Source organism: Carcharodon carcharias, chromosome 8 (genome assembly GCF_017639515.1).
Source record: "Carcharodon carcharias isolate sCarCar2 chromosome 8, sCarCar2.pri, whole genome shotgun sequence".
In the NCBI taxonomy this organism is placed as follows: domain Eukaryota; kingdom Metazoa; phylum Chordata; class Chondrichthyes; order Lamniformes; family Lamnidae; genus Carcharodon; species Carcharodon carcharias.
The window spans coordinates 21,919,775-21,941,092 of record NC_054474.1 but is presented as its reverse complement, the minus strand read 5'-3'; the positions used below and the strand labels follow the sequence as shown (position 1 = coordinate 21,941,092).

The window sequence follows — 21,318 nt, the reverse complement described above, 5'->3', positions numbered from 1 at the left end:
GAATCTTTGGAATTCTCCACTCCAGAGGGCTGTGAAAGCTCAGTCATTGAGTATATTCAAGACAGGGAAGTGTGTCCTGCAGTCAGTTCTTGTTGAAAATAACAAGAGTGATATCACAAGACAGCGCGAGAGAGTAGTGGAGAGATCAGAACCAGCGCGAGTGAAGGGAAGCTTCAAAAAGTGACAACAGCACAAAGGTGAGAGCTGATTGGAAAGTAATGAGTAAATGTTTCCCTCCTGTTTAATTCTCCAGCTCTTCTCCAATTTAAAATAGATTAAGCTAAGGAAAGGCAAGGGTTCTAGTTTTTATTTAAAGTACAAATAATTTGACTTTTTTTTTAACTGTTTTTAACTTAAAGTAAGGGGTTTTTTTTCAATTAGAGGCATGGCAGGCAGCTCAGTCCCGTGTTATGTACCACCTGCAACATGTGAGAAGTCCTAGATGCTCCTTGCGCTCTGACCGACCACGTGTGCAGGAAGTGCCACCAGCTGCAGCTACTTGAGGTCTGTGTTTCAGAGCTTGAGCAGCAGCTGGAGGCACTGAGGTGCATCCGCAAGGCTGAGAGTTTCATGGATAGCACGTTTTTAGATGTGATCACCCCACTGCTTACGGAAGTGCAGACAGAGAGGGAATGGGTGACCATCAGTTAGAAGAAAGCTGTCAGGCAGGTAGTCAGGAAATCCCCAGGGTGCATCTCGCTCAAGAACCGTTTTTCTGTGTTGGAAAACGGTGAGAGTAATGGTTCCTCTGGGGAATGCAGCCACACTCATGGCACTGAGAGTGGCTCAGCTGCACAGGATATGGGGTGGGGAGGAAAAAGAGGGGAAGAGCAATAGTGGTAGGAGACTCGATAGTAAGGGGAACAGACAGGCGTTTCTGCGGCTGTAGACATGACTCCAGGACGATATGCTGCCTCTCTGGTGCCAGGGTCAAGGATGTCACTGAACAGCTGCAGGGTATTCTAAAAGGGGAGGGCACACAGACAGAGACCGTGGTATATATTGGTACCAATGACATAGGTAGAAAGAGGGATGAGGTCCTGCAAGCAGAATTTAGGGAGCTAGGAAACAGATTAAACAACAGGACCTCAAAGGTAGTAATCTCTGGGTTACTTCTGATGCCACACACTAGTGAGTATAGAAATAGGAAGTTAGTCCAGATGAATGTGTGGCTGAAGAGATGGTGCAGGAGGGAGGGCTTTAGATTTCTGGGACATTGGGACCATTTCTGTGGGCGGTGGGCCCTGTACAAGGTGGATGGGTTGCACCCGAACCAGAATGGGATCAACATCCTTGAAGGAAAGTTTGCTAGTGCTGTTGGGGAGGGTTTGAACTAACTTGGCAAGGGGGGTGGGATCCTGAGAGGAGGTTCAGCAGGGGGAGATGCACAGCTAAAATTAGAAGAGAGGGCAAGTGAGCCTGAAAAGCATAGAAATTATAGGCCAGTTAAGGTACAAGGGAATTTGGCAAGGTTGGATGGCATTTATTTTAATGCAAGGAGTCTGACAAATAAGGCAGATAAGCTGAGGGCACAAATTAACACATGGAAGTATGATGTTATTGCTGTCACAGAGACATGGTTGAGAGAGGGCCAGGATTGGCAGCTCAGAATTCCAGGATATAGGGTCTTCATGTAAGACAGGGAAGAGGGTAAAAGAGGACTGGGTATCGTAATATTGATCAAGGAATCAATTACAGCAGTAAGGAGGGATGACATCTTAGAAGGGTCCTTAAATGAAGCCATAAGGGTAGAACTGAAAAACAAAAAAGGAAGCAATCACATTGCTGGGAGTGTACTATAGGCCCCCAAACAGCCAGAGAGAAATAGAAGAGCAGATATGTAGGCTAATTTCAGAGAAGTGTAAAAATAATAGTGTAGTAATAGTGGGGGTTTCAACTTCCCCAACATTAACTGGGTTAGTCATAGTGTGATAGGTTTAGAGGGAGCGGAATTCTTAAAATGCATCCAGGAGAGCTTTTTAAGCCAGTACATAAAAGATCCTACAAGAGAGAGGGTGGTCCTGGACTTAATTTTTGGGAATGAAGCTGGGCAAGTGGTAGAGGTATCAGTGGGGGAGCTTTTTGCAGATAGTGATCATAACTCAATGTTGTTATGGAAAATGACAAGGATGGGCCAGATATCAGAGTCCAAAATTGGGTCAAGGCCGATTTTAATAAGATCATATATTATTTGGCCAGAGTGGACTGGGAGCAGCTACTTTTAGGTAAATCTGCATCAGAGCAGTGGGACTCGCTCAAGAAGGAAATAGGGAGTGTACAGGGCCCACAAAGGGTGGGACCAACAAATCCAGGGAACCCTGGATGTTGAGGGATATACAGGGTTGGATAAAGAGAAAAAGGGAGGCTTATGGCAGATACCGAGGGCTCAAAACAGCAGAAGCCCTAGAGTATAGAATGTATAGGGGCTGACTTAAAAAAGAAATTAGGATAGCAAAAAGGGGACATGAAAAAACATTGCCAGGTAAAATAAAGGAAAATCCAAAGTTATTTTACAAGTACATTAAGAGTAACAGGATAACAAGGGAAAGACTAGGGCCCATTAAGGACCCCTGTGGTAATTTGTGTGTGGAGCCGGAAGACATAGGCAGGGTTCTAAATGAATACTTTGTGTGGGTGTTCACAAGTTAGAGGGATGACGTGGGTATGGAAATCAGGCAAAAGGACTGTGATATAATTAAAGAAATTAGCATAGAAAGGCAGATAATGGTCTGGCAGGCTTAAAAGTAGATAAATCTCCAGGCCTGGATGAAATGTATCCCAGGCTGTTGCGTGAGGCAAGGGAGGAGATAGCAGGGGCGCTGTCAATAATTTTCAATACCTCTCTAGCCACAGGAAAGGCACCAGAGGACTGGAGGACAGCCAATGTGGTACCGCTATTCAAGAAGGGACGAAGGGATAAACCAGGGAACTACAGGCCAGTCAGTCTAACCTCAGTGGTGGGGAAACTATTGGAAGCAATTCTGAGGGACAGAATTAATCTACACTTGGAGAGGCAGGGATTATTCAAGGACAGTCAGCATGGTTTTGTTAAGGGGAGGTCATGTCTGACCAATTTGATTGAATTTTTCGAAGAGGTGACCAGGTCTGTAGATGAGGGCAATGCATTTGATGTAATCTACTTGGACTTCAGCAAGGCTTTTGATAAGGTCCCACGTGGGAGACTGATGACGAAGATAAGAGCCCATGAGATCCAAGGTAATTTGGCAAATTGGATCCAGAACTGGCTGAGTGGCAGGAAGCAGAGGGTGATGGTCGAGGGTTGTTTTTGTGACTGGATGCCCATTGGGATTCCATGAGGATCGGTGTTGGGTCCCTTGCTGTTTGTGGTACATATAAATGATTCAGACTTAAACATAGGAGGGTTGTTCAGTAAGTTCATGGGTGTCACGAAAATTGGTGGGGTGGTAAATAGTGAGGAGGATAGCCTTAGATTACAGAAGGATATAGATGGGCTGGTCAGATTAGCTGATAAGTGGCAAATGGTATTTAATCCAGATAAGTGTGAAGTGATGCACTTGGGCAGGACAAACAAGACACTGAGATACACAATGAATGGTAGAACCCTGGGAAGTACCAAGGACCTTGGTGTTCATGTCTACTGGTCCCTTAAGGTAGTGAGACAGATAGATAAGGTGGTTAAGAAGGCATATGGGATATTTACCTTTATTAGCCGAGGAATAGAATATAAGAGCAGGGAAGTTATGCTGGAACTGGATAAAATGCTGGTTAGGCCACAGCTAGAGTATTGCGTGCTGTTCTGGAATCTGCATTTTAGGAAGGATGTGATTGCATAGAGAGAGTGCAGAGGAGATTTACCAGGAGGTTGCCTGGGCTGGAGAGTTTTAGTTATGAGGAGAGATTGGATAGACTGGGATTATTTTCCCTGGAGCAGAGGAGATTGAGGGGGGGACATGATTGAAGTGAATAAAATTATGAGGGGCAGAGATAGGGAAGACAGGAATGAACTATTTCCCTTGGTAGAGGAATCAATAACCAGAGGGGATAGATTTAAGGTAAGGGCAGGAGGTTTAGAGGGGATGTGGGAATCTGGAACTCACTGCCTGAAAGGGTGGTAGAGGCAGAAACCCTCATAACATTTAAGAAGTATTTGGATGTGCACATGGGATGCCATGGCATACAAGGCTATGGGCCTAGTGCTGGATTGGGATTCGAATAGTTAGGTTCTTGTTTGACAGACGCACACTTGATAGGCTGAAGGGTCTTTTTCTGTGCTGTAAACCTCTATGACTCTATGACAGAAATCAATAGATTTCAAGATATTAAAGATATCAGGGGATATGGGATAGTGCGGGAAAATAGCATTGATGCAGAAGATCAGCCATGATCTAGCTGAATGGCGGAGTAGGCTCGAGGGCTGAGTGATCTACTCCTGCTCCTATTTCCCATGTTCCTATGTTTTTACTTATCCAGCTACCTCTTAAATGCACCTATGCTATTTGTCTCAACTACTCCATGTGGTAGTGAATTTCAAATTTTGATCATTTTCTGGATAAAGAATGGATATTCTTTCTGGATCTTCCATTAACATTGTTAATAAGAAAGTAAGGATTTGCAGTTATAGAGCGCTCTCACAACCTCAGGACTTCCCAAAGCATTTCTTGGCTAAATAAGTAATTTTTGAAGCTGGGATGTGAGTGTTGCTGTCTAGGCCAGCATTTATTGCCCATCCCTAATTGCCCTTGTTCAGAGAGCATTTAAGAGTCAAGGGTCTGGAGTCACATGTAGGACATGTAGTCCTTCCCTAAAGGGCATCAGTGAACCAGGTGGGTTTTTATAACAATGGTTTTATGATCATCATTAGACTTATAATTCGAGATATTTATTGAATTCAAATTTCACCATCTACTGTAGCAGGATTCAAACCCAGGACCCAAGGGCATTACCTTGGGTCTCTGGATTACTAGACAATACCACTACACCATTGCCTCCCTCCCCAGCATAATTGCTCAACTAATCTGAACATGGACCAGTTAGCCTAACATCTGTGTTAAGGAAAATTACAGTTTCAATTAATATTAAATTACCATGTATTGAAATAAAGAGAAAATAGTTACAAGTAGCTAGTATGGAAAACCTCACAGAATTCATTGGGGAGCTAATGGCTAAGGGGTAGACGGAATTGCAGTGCACACAGAAAGAAGGTACCACATGGGAGCTGACTAGAGAAAATTAAAGGATAGATTGAAGCAGACTGTTTCCAGTAACTGAGGGGTCTAGAATGAGGGGCCATAGATAGAAGGTTCAATGTAAGAGATTTAGAACAGAGGGCAGAATAAACTTATTTACACAGAGAGTTGTGAGGTTGTTCCATTCACTTCCAAGATTAGTGGTTGAGGTAGAAATAATGTCAACATTGAAGATGACATTGGGTAGATGTGTGAAGGAAAAAGGATTGAAAGGGCATGGGAACAGTGTGGGTAAATATGACTAGGATTAATAGTTTGCATAAAGGGTAAATTCTGACACCAACTAGTTAGGTCAAGATGGTCTATTTCCATGTTAGAACTTGTATGTATTTTTAGAAATATGAAACTGATCAGAAAATTGCTCATTTATTAATGATATTATAAATTACCGTTACCTGCCAATAACATTATCAAACACACAGCAAAGAAATCTGGATATTTGGCCAGTCCTGGGGCATCCATTTTGACACTGTTGCTGAGAAAGCTCTCAATGCGTTTGCCCAACAGTTCATCAAATGTACCACTCCATGCTCTGGCCACACTAGATGTACCTGAAGTGGGAAAAAATGGTAAAAGGAGACCAGGTAAAAGTACAACTTTTGCAGAAACTAATTGAAGATAATTTTGACTTTCACTGGTTAAGTAAAATGGGCAATATTGGATTGCTTGTTCATTATACATCCTGCCTGACTTTCGCTCCCATTGAAGTCAATTGGAATAAAGTCCAGAAGTTGTGTATAACAGGCGGCTGGACCATGACACACTATCACCCAAAGGTAAACTTATCTCTGTCGGATTTCCCCACTAATATTAATTGGTCTCAAGTTTATTAACAACTATTTAGTTCCTTTGACCTGTTGTAGCACTTTGAGGCAATCTTCTGTTTTAAAAGGTCACACAATAAGATTAAACTTTTTCTTTAACTGTACTTACTGTATTCTCACTTGAAACCTATTTAAAATTCTCACAACATATGCCTGATTCACAACCAACGACAACAGGGAAACGTTATTGACACTTGAAGGTGTATGTTTCCCTCGTACTGTCAAACTTGTTACCTTATCAAAATGACCATTCATTTTTAACCCTGGAATAGTGGACATAAAAGCTAAGATATAATAGTACCTGAGTAAGATCACAGCTAAAGGACTAAATGCAGCTTTGGTTCTATTGTATAGGAAGGTTGTTAAAAAATGTACCAGGCAAACGAATGTGACTAAAGGCTGACATGTCCTCTGGGCCTGAGGGCCTGCATCCTAGAGTCTTAATAGAGTGGCTGTGGAGATAGTGGATGCATTAATTGTAACCTTCCAAAATTCCCTGCAGATTAGAAAACCACCAAATATAACGGCCCTCTTCCAAAAAGGAGGGAGCCAGAAAGCAAGAAACTGTAGGGCTGTTAGACTGATATTTGTCCATGCTGGAAAGCCATTATTAAGGAAGTAATAGCAGGACATTTAGAAAGTCAAGACATAATCAGGCTATAAAAGGGAAATTGTGTTTGTTAAATTTATTTGAGTTCTTTGAGGATGTAACAAACAGAGTGGATAAGGAGGAAACGGTAGATGCAGTGTCTTTGGATTTCCAAAAAGTATTTGATAAGTGTCACATAAAGGTTACATAAAAGGTCACATAAAAGATAGGAGCCCATGATGTTGGGAGTAATATATTAGCATGGATAGAGGATTGGCTAACTAACAGGAAACAGAGTCAGGATAAATGAATTCAACAACTTTAGGTCTTGAGCTCCCTCCTCCATCCCCACCCCCTTTCTGTTTCTTCCCCCTTCCTTTTGTTTTTTTTCCAATAATTTATATAGATTTTTCTTTTCCCACCTATTTCCATTATTTTTAAATCTTTTATGCCCCCCCCCACCCCCACTAGAGCTATACCTTGAATGCCCTACCATCCATTCTTAATTAGCACATTTGTTTAGATAATATCACCAACTTCAACACCTCTGTGTTATTTTGTTCCTTTGTCTGTGACATCTTTTGATGATCTGCTCTATCACTGCTTGCTTGTTCCTACAACCATACCACCCCCCCTCCACTTCTCTCCCCCCACCCAACACCAACCCCCCACCCTAAACCAGCTTATATTTCACCCCTCTCCTTGGATTCACCCAGTTCTGCTGAAGGGTCATGAGGACTCGAAACATCAACTCTTTTCTTCTCCACCGATACTGCCAGACCTGCTGAGTTTTTCCAAGTAATTCTGTTTTTGTCGGGATAAATGGGTCATTTTCAAGCTGGCAAACTGTAACTAGTGGAGTGCCACAGGGATCAGAGCTGGGGCCTGAACTATTTAGTCTGTATTAAGACTTGGACGAAAGGTCCGAGTGCATTGTAAACAAATTTTCTGTGATACAAAGATAGGTAGGAAAGGAAGTTGTGAGGAGGACACAAAGGCCAGAATTTTGTGGAGGCTGCAGAAGTTCCACTATGGGGCTGAAAGTGGGTTAGGTGGGGCAACCCCACTTCAGTTTGTGGGAAGGCCTGGGGGGCATTTTGATGGCTTGTCCCAGGAGCTGTCATCAATCAGGGCTGGAAGCTCAGCAGCCTCAGTAGCGCCACTGCTATTGGTGGCCATTGCTGGAGCTGCACATGGTGGTTGAGAGTGCACCAATGAGTGTGTGTCCTTGAAGGCAAGCAAGTGGGATCTGGGGTGCCAAATCCAGGCAGAGAGCCCTGGTGAGGGGGCATTGCTGCTGGGATTGCTGGGGGCAACTCTCTGCCTGAAAAGGAGGGGCCCCATCCAGAACCTGCTGGAAGGTCCCCAGGGTTCACCTGGTGGTCTCCCCACACATCAACAGACCCTCTCAACGTGGAAAGATTATCCTAGAGGCATGAACTGGCCCTTACTTGGCCACTTAAGTGTCTCAATTGGGCTCCTTGTGGGCAGCCCATCTTCTACCTTTCCCACCATTGGCAAAATGACTTGGCATTGAGAGGACATTAGGCACCCACCGCTCAATGCCTCCCTGTGCCATTTTGCCAGCCTTCCCACCTCACAAAGGACTGGTAAATTCAGCCCGAAGAGCCTGCAAAAGGACATAGATAGGTTAAGTGAGTGGCTAAAATATGGCAAATAGAGTATACGGCAGTAAAATGTAAGGTTGTCCTCTTTGATGGAAAGAATGGAAAAGCAAAAATATTATTTAAATGGAGGGAAATAGAGGATGCCACTGTACAGAGGGATCCAGGTGTCTATGTGCATGAAACACAAAAAGTTAGCATGCAGATACAGCAAGGAAGGAAAATGGAACGCTGATCTTTATTGCAAGGGGTTGGAGTATAACAATAGGGAAATTTCGCTACCACTGTACAGAGCATTAGTGAGATCACATCTAGGGTACTGTGTATGGTATCGGTCTCCTTATTTGAGGAAGGGTATACTTGCATTGGAGGCAGTTCAAGGAAGATTCACTAGATTGATTCCTGGGATGAAGGGGTTGTCTTATGAGAAAAAGGTTGAGCAGGTTGGGCCTATATTTATTGGAGCTTGGGAGAATGAATAGTGATATTATTGAAAAATATGAATCTGAGGGATTTTTAATTAATTCATGGGATGTGGGCTTTGTTGGCTGGGCCAGCATTTATTGCCCATCCCTAGTTGTCCTTGAGAAGGTGGCGGTGAGCTGCCTTCTTGAACCACTGCAGTCCATGTGGTGTAGGTACACCCACCGTGCTGTTAGGAAGGGAGTTCCAGGCTTTTGACCTAGCGACAGTGAAGAAAAAGCGATATATTTCCAAGTGAGGATGATGAGTGACTTGGGAGAGGAACTTCCAGGTGGTGGTGCTCTCATCTCTCTGCTGCCCTTGTCCTTCTAGATGGTAGTAGTCGTGGGTTTGGAGTGTGCTGTCGAAGGAGTCCTGGTGAATTCCTGCAGTGCAACTTGTAGATGGTACACACTGCTGCTACAGTGTGTTGGTGATAGAGGGAGTGAATATTTGTGAATCTGGTGCCAATCAAGCAGGCTGCTTTGTCCTGGATGGTATCAAGCTTCTTGAGTGTTGAGGAAGCTGTACTGCACTCATCCAGGCAAGTGGGGAATATTCCATCACACTCCTGACTTGTGCCTTGTAGATGGTGGATAGGCTTTGGGGAGTCAAGAGGTGAGTTACCTGTCGCATGATTCCTAGCCTCTGACCTGTTCTTGTAGCCACAGTATTTATATGGCTAGTCCTGTTCAGTTTCTGGTCAATGGTAACCTCCAGGATGTTGATAGTTGGGATTTCAGTGATGGTAATGCTATTAAACGTCAAGGGCGATGGTTGGATTCTGTCTTGTTGGAGATGGTCATTGCCTGACACTTGTGTGGCGCGAATGTTACTTGCCACTTGTCAGCCCAAGCCTGGATATTGTCCAGGTCTTGCTGCATTTGAACATGGACTACTTCAGCATCTAACAGGTCATGAATGGTGCTGAACATTGTGCAATCATCGGCGAACATCCCCACTTCTGACCTTATGATGGAAAGAAGGTCATTGATGAAGCAGCTGAAGATGGTTGGGCCAAGGATACTACCCTGAGGAACTCCTGCAGGGATGTCCTGGAACTGAGATGACTGACCTCCAACAACCACAACCATCTTCCTTTGTGCTAAGTATGACTCCAATCTGAGGAGAGTTTTCCCCCGATTCCCATTGACTCCAGTTTTGCTAGGGCTCCTTGATGCCACACTTGGTCAAATGCTGCCTTGATGTCAAGGACAGTCACTTTCACCTCATCTCAGGAGTTCAGCTCTTTTGTCCCTGTTTGAACCAAGGCTGCATTGAGGTCAGGAGCTGACTGGCCCTGGCGGAACCCAAACTGGGCGTCAGTGAGCAGGTTATTCCAAAGCAAGTGTCACTTGATAGCACTGTTGATGACCCCTTCCATTACGGATGATGGAGAGTAGACTGATGGGGCGGTAAATGGCCGGGTTGGATTTGTCCTGCTTTTTATGTACAGGATATACCTGGGCAATTTTTCACATAGCCAGGTAGATGCCAGTGTTGTATTGGAACAGCTTGGTTAGGGACGCGGCAAGTTCAAGAGCACAAGTCAGTACCATTGCTGGATATTGTCAGGGCCCATAGCCTTTGCGGTATCCAGTGCCTTCAGCTGTTTCTTGATATCACATGGAGTGAATCGAATTGGCTGAAGATTGGCATCTGCTGGGGACCTCTGGAGGAGGCTGAGATGGATCATCCACTCAGCATTTCTGGCAGAAGATTGTAGCAAATGCTTCAGCCTTATCTTTTGCACTGATGTGCTGGGCCCCTCCATCATTGAGGATGGGGATATTTGTGGAGCCTCCTCCGCCAGTGAGTTGTTTAATTGTCCACCACCATTCACGACTGGATGTGACAGGACTGCAAAGCTTAGATCTGATCCATTGCTGGCGGGATCGCTTAGCCCTGTCTATCACTCACTGCTTATGCTGTTTGGCATGCAAGTAGTCTTGTGTTATAGTTTCACCAGGTTGACACCTAATTTTTAGGTATTCCTGATGCTGCTCCTGGCATGCCCTCCTGCACTCTTCATTGAACCAGGGTTGATCCCCTGGCTTAATGGTAATGGTAGAGTGGGGGGTATGTTGGGCCATGAGGTTACAGATTGTGTTGGAGTACAATTCTGCTGCTGCTGATGGCCCACAGTGACTCATGGATGCCAAGTCTTGAGTTGTTAGATCTGTTTGAAATCTATCTCATTTAGCATGGTGGTCGTGCCACACAACACGATGAAGGGTATCCTCAATGTGAAGGCACGACTGTGTGGTGGTCACTCCTACCGATACTGTCATGGGCAGATTCTTCTGCAGCAGGCAGGTTGGTGAGGATGAGGTCAAGTATGTTTTTCCCCCTTGTTGGTTCCCTCACCACCTGCCACAGACTGAGTCTAGCAGCTATGTTATTTAGGACTCAGCCAGCTCAGTCAGTAGTGGTGCTACTGAGTCCACTCTTGGTGGATATTGAAGTCTCCCACCCAGAGTACATTCTGCACCCTTGCCACCCTCAGTGGTATTCAACATGGAGGATCATTGATTCATCAGCTGCCGGGGGGGGTGGTGGGGGAGCCAGTACACGATGGTCAGCAGGAGGTTTCCTTGCCCATGTTTGACCTGATGTCGAGAGACTTCATGGGGTCTGGACTCGATGTTGAGGAATCCCAGGGCAACTCCCTCCTGACTGTATACCACTGTGCCGCCACCTCTGCTGGGTCTGTCCTACTGGCAGGACAAGGCATACCCAGGGATTGGGATGGAGGAGTCTGGGACATTGCCTGTAAGGTATGATTCCTTGAGGATGACTATGTCAGGCTGTTGCTTGACTAGTCTGTGAGAAAGCTCCCCCAATTTTGGTACTAGCCCCTAGATGTTGGTAAACACGACTTTATAGGGTTGACAGGGCTGAGATTGGCATTGTCGTTTCCTGTGCCTAGGTCGATGCCGGGTGGTCCATCCGGTTTCATCCCTTTTTTGTGACTTTGTGGTGATTTGTTACAACTGAGTGGCTTGCTAAGGCCATTTCAGAGGGTTGCCGAGAGTATGTTTCCCCTCGTTGGAAAATATAAAACTAAAAATAGGGGGTTGCTCATCTGAGATAGAGATTAAGAGGAATTTCTTTTTCACACAACAAGTTGTTCAGGTCTGGAATGCACTGCCTGGAAGAGCGTTGGAGGCAGGCTCAATCGAAGCATTCAAGAGGGCATTAGTTGATTACTTGAATAGAAGCAAGCTGCAGAGGTATGGGGGAAAGTCAGGGCAACAGCACTAGGACATAATGCTCATTTGGAGAGCCGGTGTAGACACGATTGGTCAAATGGTCTCCTTCTGTGCTGTTAAGATTCTGTGGTTCTTCTCTTAGGGGTAATTAATCTTTAGTTTTTCCATCCCAAAGAGCTGTAGAGTCATTGAAAATCTTTAAGACTGAGATGGAATGATTTTTGAACTGCAGAGGAGTCAAGGGTTACAGGGAACTGGCAGGAAAATGGAATTGAGGCCAAGATCAGATCTGTCACAGCCAGTGAATGGTGTAATAGCCTTGAGGGGCTGAATGGTCCACTCCTGCTCCTATTTCTTATGTTCTTATGTTAAGGCCACAGAGTATTTACATGCAGATGTACTATGATGCTCCCTTAAAATTATGAAGCAATGTGACAGGGCAAATAAAAGTAGTTCCCAGTGGTTGCTGAGTCTAGAACGAGGGGGACATAGAGATTAGATTAAATGTAAGACATTTAGGGCAGACAACTGGAGAATCATTTTTATATAAATGATTGTGATCTTATGGAATTCTTTGCCAGACTTAGTTGTTGAAACAGAGGCAGGAATTTTACATGGCAGTGGTGAATTTTGCCTCCCTCACCACCCCCCCATCCATCCCCAAGCTGAAATGTTTGGGACACGCCCTCCTCTGCTTGGCCAGGTCACCCAGTGGCCATTTTATGGCTGTCAGGCTGCTAATTGACTCAAGGCAGGACTTCCACACCCATATGATTGGCCAGAGCTCTTCAGTCCTAGCAGTTCCACTGGGAGCTGTGGACACTGCTGTGACTACGGAAGGTCCGTGAAGAAAAGATGCCATGGACCCAGACTTAAAGGTAAGCTCAGGGTTTCACTGGGGCCAGACTGCAGGCCCTGGAAGGGAAATGGACATGGAGCCAAGTTCATCAAGGCTAAGGGAACGCAGATGGGAAAGTATCTTGTGGCGGGCCTTTGTCGAGCAGGATGCCCGAACAGGAGGGATCCTTCCTCCCCTCCCAGCCCATAAAAAGGTCATGAGCTGTTATGGTGTAGATACCTCCTGCTGTGGGTAAAATCCCTTTGGCAGCGGAAGGAAGCCCTTAAGTGGCCATTAACTCCTCCTCCCCTGCTGGCAATAAAATCCCAGTAGAGGTGGATAGGTGGTGAGCGTGAACAAATGTGTACAGTTTTCATATTTTTGTGTTTATGCATATATTATGCATATGTCTGTGTGTGTCCAGGGTTAGTCAAATATGAGGTTGTTGGAGCCAGACTGTCTGTAGAAATTAAGGGATAAAGGAGTGGAGGTGTTATCTTCTTGAATTTTGTAATGAAGCTTAATGGTGACTGTTATCTTAAGATAAACAGAGTTGATTTGAAATTTGTATTTGGGCTTAATTGTTGAAATTGATGTGAAGCTATTGCATTTCAAAGGAGTTTCAAAGGTACAAAGGATCATTTGTAACTTACAGAAGATCCATGAGTAAACAGGAGCAGGCATTTTAAAACTTTATTGACCCAAAAGTAGTGGTGAAACAGAAACATGAAAGGTTTTAGTATTTGGAAAACTGAGTTTTCAAAAAGAGATATTTGAAGACAATGGAGGACTGAGGCGAAAGGAGTGAAAAGGGTATTTATGACAACACGACTTCAGCTGTAGTGAGTTGCTGTGTGTGTGGGGGAGGTGGGGTGTAGGGAGTCCCACTGAAGGCCTATTCCTGCGTGCGTGGACTGTGCTGGAAAAGCTGTGACAGCCTTTTACTCGAAGAAAAGCATCTCAAGTTCTGGGCCAGGAAAATATTTGACCTGAGAAACAATTATGTCAGGACTTTCCAGACCCGCCACAGGCGAGGCGGTGTCCCAGCCAGAAGTCCATTGACCTGCAGCGGGACTGGAAGATCCTGGTGGCCGGCAGGTGTGGAAAATACTGCCTTTAGTTTCAAATCTTCCTTTGGGAAAACCACGTCAGCGTGGAGTTGTTCTGGGAAGCTGTGGATTGTACTTCGGTTTAAAGTAGAATTTCTTGGATTGGGTAATATTTTCTGGATTTTAAGATTAAGCATCTATAAATGCTGTTGCCAAAAATACAGTTTTATTGTGTACCTTTGATAAAGCATTTTGGGGGTGGTTTTAAAAGATTTTTCTAACTGTGTGACTTTTATCTTGTATCTTTTAAGTTTTTTTTCTCTATCTTTTAACAAACATTTTTAATTCTTCAAATTTTAAAAGCTGTCACTGGAGCCCTGTGATTTTGTGTAAAGTAACTTTCCCTCCCAGTTTCTACAATATGAAAAAAAGATTGTGATCAGACGAGGTGGATTTCAGTCTGAGACCTGGCTTGTTCAGCATTAACATCAGCTGCAGCCTTTGGCGCCAGTTTTACAAGCCCTGCCTGCCAACCCGGACCCAGGGTTGTTCGAGGGGGTTTGAAAATTCCAGGAAGAGACTATGTCAACATCTAACATAGGTTAGACAAGATGTTGAAGAAGACAACGGAACATGGGAGAAGGGGTGGTGTCCATGGGATTAGGACAAATGCTCAAGTGGGGGATATACCTCAATACAGACTCACTGTGCTGATTGATCTGTCCCCATGTTGTAATTTCAATATAAATTCTATAGGGAAGGATTTCCCCGTCAGCGAGCAGGGGGCAGGGCCTGCTCGCTGACACGTGAAATGACGCATGGTGACGTGGGGCGAAACTCCCGACGTCATCCTGCCCCATTTAAATTTTCAGGAAGGCAGGGGCGCAGCAAAATCAGCTGCACATCTGCCGACCTGTCAATGGCCAATTGAGGCCATTGACAGGATCATTAAAGTAATTAGTGGACCTGCCCGTCCAACCTTAAAGTTGATGGGTCAGCCAGGAGCATCGGCGGGAATTAGAAAAAGCACGAAACCTCATTCATGGGCAGGATGAGGTTTCATGTAGGTTTTAAAAAATTTTAATAAAGTTTTTGTAGAAATTATGGACATGTCCCAACTCATGTGACAGTCGATCTCCTGAGCCTGCACTTAGCCTCAGGGAGATGAATGCGCTCTTTCGTGCACATGTGCGAAAGAGCGCACTTTCGATTTTGGGATTCCTCCCCCACCAACACAGGAAGCGCCAATTGGAAGCATGCCTGTGCGTGTCCGCCCTTTAATTTTGCCCCAAATGGGGGAAAATCCTGCCCATAATTTTGACAGTGACTACTTAACATTTCTGAGCAAAGTCCTGTCCTTCCCCAGTGTCTACCATTCCACACGTGCAGCAAAGGATTCTGAGAGCAGATATTCTGGCTAATTTTCTCCTCCAATAATCCAGAGCTGTTGAACCCTTTACTGCTATCCTCATTGAGATCAGCTAATGGATCCTGGGACCCTTCAAGTCATTATGGCTCAATTACTGACTGGATAAACTTACTGATTTATCAGCGAAAGCCTTGGAAGTGATATTTGTGATGAAAATGCGATTAACACATTGAAATCCAATTTCCACACATCTATTATTACCAATAAAATGCATAGTAAGATCATCAGTTGAGATGGCAGTAAATGGGAATATAATTATCCCTGACAACCCGAGACAGGGGTATAATAACCAGGGATCTAATCGCTATTGTGAACTCTGACAAAGAATCTGGACAGTTGGGAACAGGGTCATACTCATTTTTCATGTTGTCAGTCAATGCCAGGCACAATCCTATTGTAGACACGTCCTGTTAGTTAGAGAACAAGGGGCATCCTTATATGGATGACATTGAACCTGTTATTTGTCCTCACTCTAAATATACACAGCTCCATCCACCAAACTTCAAAGAACTAATGAAATCTCTCCACCAAGAGCTGAAAAGTCCATTCATCACTCAAGGCTGTCAATCAAGGCAATGGTTTACTGAGTTGACACTCCAACACTCTACTTATAGAACAACCAACAAAAATTCCATTGACTTTGTTTCATTACATTAATAGTTAAGGTACCATATTGCTACAATGGTAAGAACAAGAGGATATTAGGCAGATACTTGCCAATGACATATGAGAGAATTAAATTCCAACCAGTAATGAAAGCCAAAAATTCTCCAATGGTTACGTAGCTGTAGAGATAAGCCGATCCAGTCTTTGGTACTCTTGCACCAAACTCTGCATAACATAGTCCTGCCAACACTGATGCAAGTGCAGCAATTAGGAAAGAGATTACAATGCTGGGCCCAGACTCTGCTCTGGCAACTTCTCCAGCCAACACATATACACCAGCACCCAGAGTGCTGCCAACACCCAGAGCAATGAGGTCAATGGTCGATAAACAGCGACAGAGATTGGTCTCTTGAATGCTATCCGCTGTCACTATTTTTCTCCGAATAAGACATTGGGCAAACGATTGGAGCGGACCACAGGAAATCATCCTGGTGAGAAAACAACACAGAACAGAAGAATTATGAAACAAGTAAAAACTAATGCACAGTTAGTTACTTTTTGACAACTCTGAGATTACAACATATTTGATTTAGCTTTAAAGATATTGAAATATCAGAAAACAGTTGCATTTTTTGCCATTGAGTCATTTAATCACAGCTGCCTTGGCCAATTATGAGATGTCAGAACTTCTTTCACTGCTCCACAATGCTTTAATTGTTACAAAATGTTGATCTTACCCTTTGCCTTTGAATTTGTGACATTGAGTCAGAGAGTATAAATGCCTGGCACGTTAATCTGAAATTCCTCCTGCTACTATTTTAACTTATTTATTTTAAATTAGTTAACGCCTCTGTGAAAATAGGAAAAGAGAAGATTTAAAGCATTCTGGATGTTTGTATGTTGGCACGTCGTAGTATCATAGGTCGAGGGCCTTGTGCATTGGATTTTTTGACGAATATAAAATCGCATAGGGCAGGATTTTACGTCCCTCAGTCAGGCGCATGCCCGATCCGATTGGGCGTAAAATAGTGTGCGATGACATGGGGCGAGCGTCCCAGTGTCATCGCGCACTCGCATGATATTTCAGTGGTCAGGCATGCGCGAGAGTCGGCAGTATGCCTGCCAACAATTAAGAGGCCTATTAAGGCCCTTAATCAATTAATTTAAACCTAGTTTTCACTGCCCGTCCAACCTTATGGTTGGCAGGCAGGCGAATAGGCCAGGTGGCCTTTTGCTCTTTTGCAAACCTCATCCATGGGCTGGATGAGGTTTCCACAATTAACAGAAAAATAAATATAAACTTTTGGGCAGAATTTTTATTCTGCTGATGTTATTGTGAGGGAGTCCCATGTCGGGACATTTATTTCAGATTTTAAAAATCTTTGTTTTTGATTTTAAAATTGTTCAGCTCCCTGAGGCCTTCAGGGAGCTTTCAGTGAGCAGGCTTTTGCACTCGCACTCCACCTGCCCCCACCCCGGCAGCGCTGAGGTTCTCAAGCGCGTGTTTCATGCTGGCCGGCCGTTAATTGGCCAGCCGGCGTGAAATCGCGGCCGGGGGCCGATCGCGGGTGGCCGGCCATTTCCCAGCCGCTCCCAGGCCTGTCCAACACCCTCAAAATTCTGCCCACAGGAATCCTCAAAGCCTACATTGAGAAATAGACTTGAATGTAAAGGGATGGTCTCTATTTGATTTTCATGTCTGCTTTATTATTTGAAACTTGTGTAAAGAGCTGAAAGAAAGGAAATTTCACTATTTAAATCAAGCTATAGCTTTAGATAGTCTAGTGTTTTACTAATTTTGGAATTTTAGCACTGAAATGTGTAAGTTTGTCATAAGGTCCTGATACACTCAAATGGTCAATAATACATTGTGCACACCAAAGTTCCGTCTATTATATGTAGAAGTTCATTATGCTGAAACTGTGTTACAAAGAGAAAATGTCTTTTATGACCTCTTGATATCCCAAAGTGTTTCACAACCAATTTATTCTTCTGATGTAGCAGCCAAATTCCACACTGCAACGCCCCATAAACAGCAATAAAAGAATAGCTGGAAGCTGTTTTAGTAATGTCGGTTGAGGTTTTGATGTTGGTCAGGGCACCAGGAGAATGCTCTTGCTCTTACTGTAAGTGAATCATTGGATCATTTACATCCACCCAAGAGGGCAGATGGGATAAAAGCGAAAAACTGCAGATGCTGGGAAAACTGAAACAAAAACAGAAAATGCGGGAAAAACTCAGGTCTAGCAGCACCTGTTGAGAGAGAAACAGAGTTAACATTTCGAGTCCATATGGCTCTTCTTCAGAGCTGGAGAGAAGTAGAAATGTGATGAAATTTATACAGTTTAAGGGGGGTGGAGCAGGTGAAGCTGGATAGAAAGCCAGTGATAGGTGGGGACCAAGGAAAGATTGACAAAGATGTTTTGAATAAAAGGACAAAGGGAGTGTGAATGGTAGTGATAAGGGCTAAAAAAGGTGTTGATTGTGGCATTAAGGTAAGAAAGCAGAATGTGATAATAGCAGAAGGGTAAGCAGATGGGACCTCAGTTTAGCATCTTATCTGAAAGACCGATAATGCAACATTTCCCTTAGTAGGTGCACTGAGGTGTCAACCTGGATCATGTGCTCAAGTCTTTGGGGTCTCTTGAAGCCACAGCCTTCTGATTTGAGGTCAACGGTGCTATTACTGAGACAAGACTGGCACAATTTATATGCAAACCTGTCACACACAAATGCACTCCTATTAATCTACCAAGGTTATTTATCTTGTTTACTGTCTAAGTGTTCAATCTGAAGATGGATGACTGGATGAATGTGTAAATTGAAGCTGAATTTTAAAGCAGGTTGGGATTGGGGGTGGGGTGGGAGGGGATGTGGTGGCTTGCCCACCCATTACAAAGGTCAGTTTCAAGCCGCCCCCGTAGCGATAACACACTGCCAGCGGCCTTTTTTTTAATTCATTCAAGGGATGTGGGCTTCACCATCTAGGTCAGCATTTGTTGCCCATCCCTAATTGCCCTTGAGAAGATGGTGGTGAGCTGCCTTCTTGAAACAATGCAGTACACCCATAGCGCTGTTAGGGAGGGAGTTCCAGGATTTTGACCCAGCGACAGTGAAGGAACAGTAATATATTTCCAAGTCATCTATCGCCTTTTTTTTTAAACAAGCAAAGAGTGGGACATCCACCCACAGTGGGAGGAAGCCCCACCCTGAGAGCTGCTGGCCAATCTGATTGGGTGGGAACTCTAGCTAACTTAGTAGTGGGTGCTGCTGGGACTGCGAGCAAGCTCCCGTGAGAAGAGCAATGGTCCCGGACTAAGGTAAATCCTATGGATGGGGGTCAGGGGATGGGAGGAATGGACTTTGGAGGCCAGGCAGGGAGGTACGAAGTGGGGGTATCATCCTGAGGGGGGCTGGGTGTTCCAACGATGCGCAAAGGGCACCCCTCAAAAGAAGCACCACTTTCCAGCTTTTTCGCCCCAATTCTTGCCCACCTGCCTACTCTGACCGCACTATGGTGTGGACAGTATAATATTCAGGTCAATTGGCTTGTTAAGAAGCTCAATAGCCAGTTAATGATGTTTTTCAAAATGGCGGGCACGTTGCCAATTTCGGCCCCCATCCATCGTATTATGAGGACTGGGTCAGGGGTGAGCAGGAAGGTGGTGGTCTACATGCCCCCCAACACCCCTGTCGAAAACATGCCCAGTGGAGGGACTGTAAAATCAAACCCATTGTATCAATGTTGTAAGAAATCCAGCTATTGGTCTATCAGCTTTTCTTTTTATTCAAAAATACAATCTTTAATATTACCCTTTTAGCACCAAATCCTGGATTTTATGTCATATGAGACTAAGGCCCTGTCTCAGGCAGCTTAACATCCTGTATTGGCTGTCGCAAGTCTTATCAAGCAAGGACCACAAAGTAAAAACAAATTGGTGATAAATCCCGGGTTCACTCGGAGGATTACAAAAATGTGTATAATTGTATCTCTACGTTCATATGCATAGAAAGGTCACTGTTGGGGTATTTCAAACCACAGGCAAAACTAGTAATGCCATAAGCTCTGTTAGCACACTGCTATTCTTTCAGCGGCCTGCCATTTTCATGCATCATTTCGATTTGCATGCCACACATATTTTTGTTATCATTTAACATTGCTTCCACAATTCCCTTAAGAGCTCATCTCTCACTGAAAATGAGGTTGTAAACACAACGCTCCTTTTCTGGCTCCTTGTGTACTGACTCTCTTTGCATTGAATTCCATTGACAATCGTTCCATTCAGATCCTTTTCTATCAAACTCCTCGGCTGATACCTTTCCTCAGCTCCTATGTAGTGATGCTGGTAAGTTCCAGATCGGCAGGCGCACCCTGGAATCGGCTGCACTCCGGCCGAACATAAATTATTAAGGCCATTAAGGAAGTGATTAAGGGAATTGTTAACGTTGCCTGTCCAATCTTCGCATTTTTTAGCGGGATGAGGTTTCCTAAAGCCTTTATTAATTAAATAAAAAATCTTCCAAAATATAAAAAATATGACCCATCTCATGTGACACAATTACATGAGAGGGGCGTGTTTAATTACATTTTTAAACCATTTATTTAATAATTTCAGTAGTGATGCAATCTCCCTGAGGCAGCTCCGCGTCCTGATTCTCACCCCCTCCCCCTACCTGCACAGGGAGCGCTGAGCGCTATGGCTCATGTCTTACGCTGGGCGGGCCTTAATTGGCCTGACCATGTAAAATGACGATGCAGAGCTGATCGCAGGCAGCAATCGGCTCCATGACTGCCCCCGCCTGCTCCTGCTGAGTCCACCTGCCGCCTGAAAAATTCAGGCCACTGAATAGATATCACCCCTCCCATGACAAACACAATTAAAAACTTCCGTCAAAAATCTCTTTTCTGAAGCTACAAATTTCCAGCTGATTGTAATTGGAAAACTTTTACAAGAGGCTGTACTTTGAAATGTATATTTAGGAACAAATAAACCTATTTTCAGCTTTGAGACACAGAGCTGTCCTTTGCCAGCTGCTGCTGTCCCTAGAAATGGGGCCCAGACACAAGTGCATTCTGTAGGTTTGACATATGTAAGCGCTTGTATGTGGCACACATGCCCATATATCAGTCAACTAATCATCCTCTCTCTTTAGTAGTTTGATATGCATGCACATTTACCTATATCTAACATTTACAACAAAAACTTGCATTTATAAAGCTCTTTTAAATAGTAAAAGGTGCCAAGGAACTTTGCAAAGGCATCATCGAACAAAATTTGATACCAAGCCACATAAGGAGGTGTTAGGATAGGTGACCAGAAGGTTGGTCAAAGACATATGTTTGAAGGATTGTCTTAAAGGAGGAGAAACAGAAGGGTTTGGACAGGGGATTCCAGAGTTGTTGCACAGACATTCACACACACACACACACACACACACACACACACACACACACA

At 44.2% G+C, this 21,318-nt stretch overlaps 1 protein-coding gene across 1 annotated transcript in view; it reads right to left on the bottom strand.

The window, feature by feature from the left end:
• Positions 1–20,166, bottom strand: part of LOC121281414 (cationic amino acid transporter 2-like) — a 47,528-nt gene extending 27,362 nt beyond the window's left edge. Inside the window, exons 1-3 of the mRNA XM_041194357.1 lie at positions 20,109–20,166; positions 15,974–16,350; positions 5,624–5,779 (exon numbers count right to left, since the gene is read on the bottom strand). Coding sequence (XP_041050291.1) covers positions 5,624–5,779; positions 15,974–16,350; positions 20,109–20,119 — 544 coding nt within the window. The 5' untranslated portion in view covers positions 20,120–20,166. The remainder of the gene's footprint in view (positions 1–5,623; positions 5,780–15,973; positions 16,351–20,108) is intronic.
• Between the last annotated feature and the right edge of the window lie 1,152 nt (positions 20,167–21,318).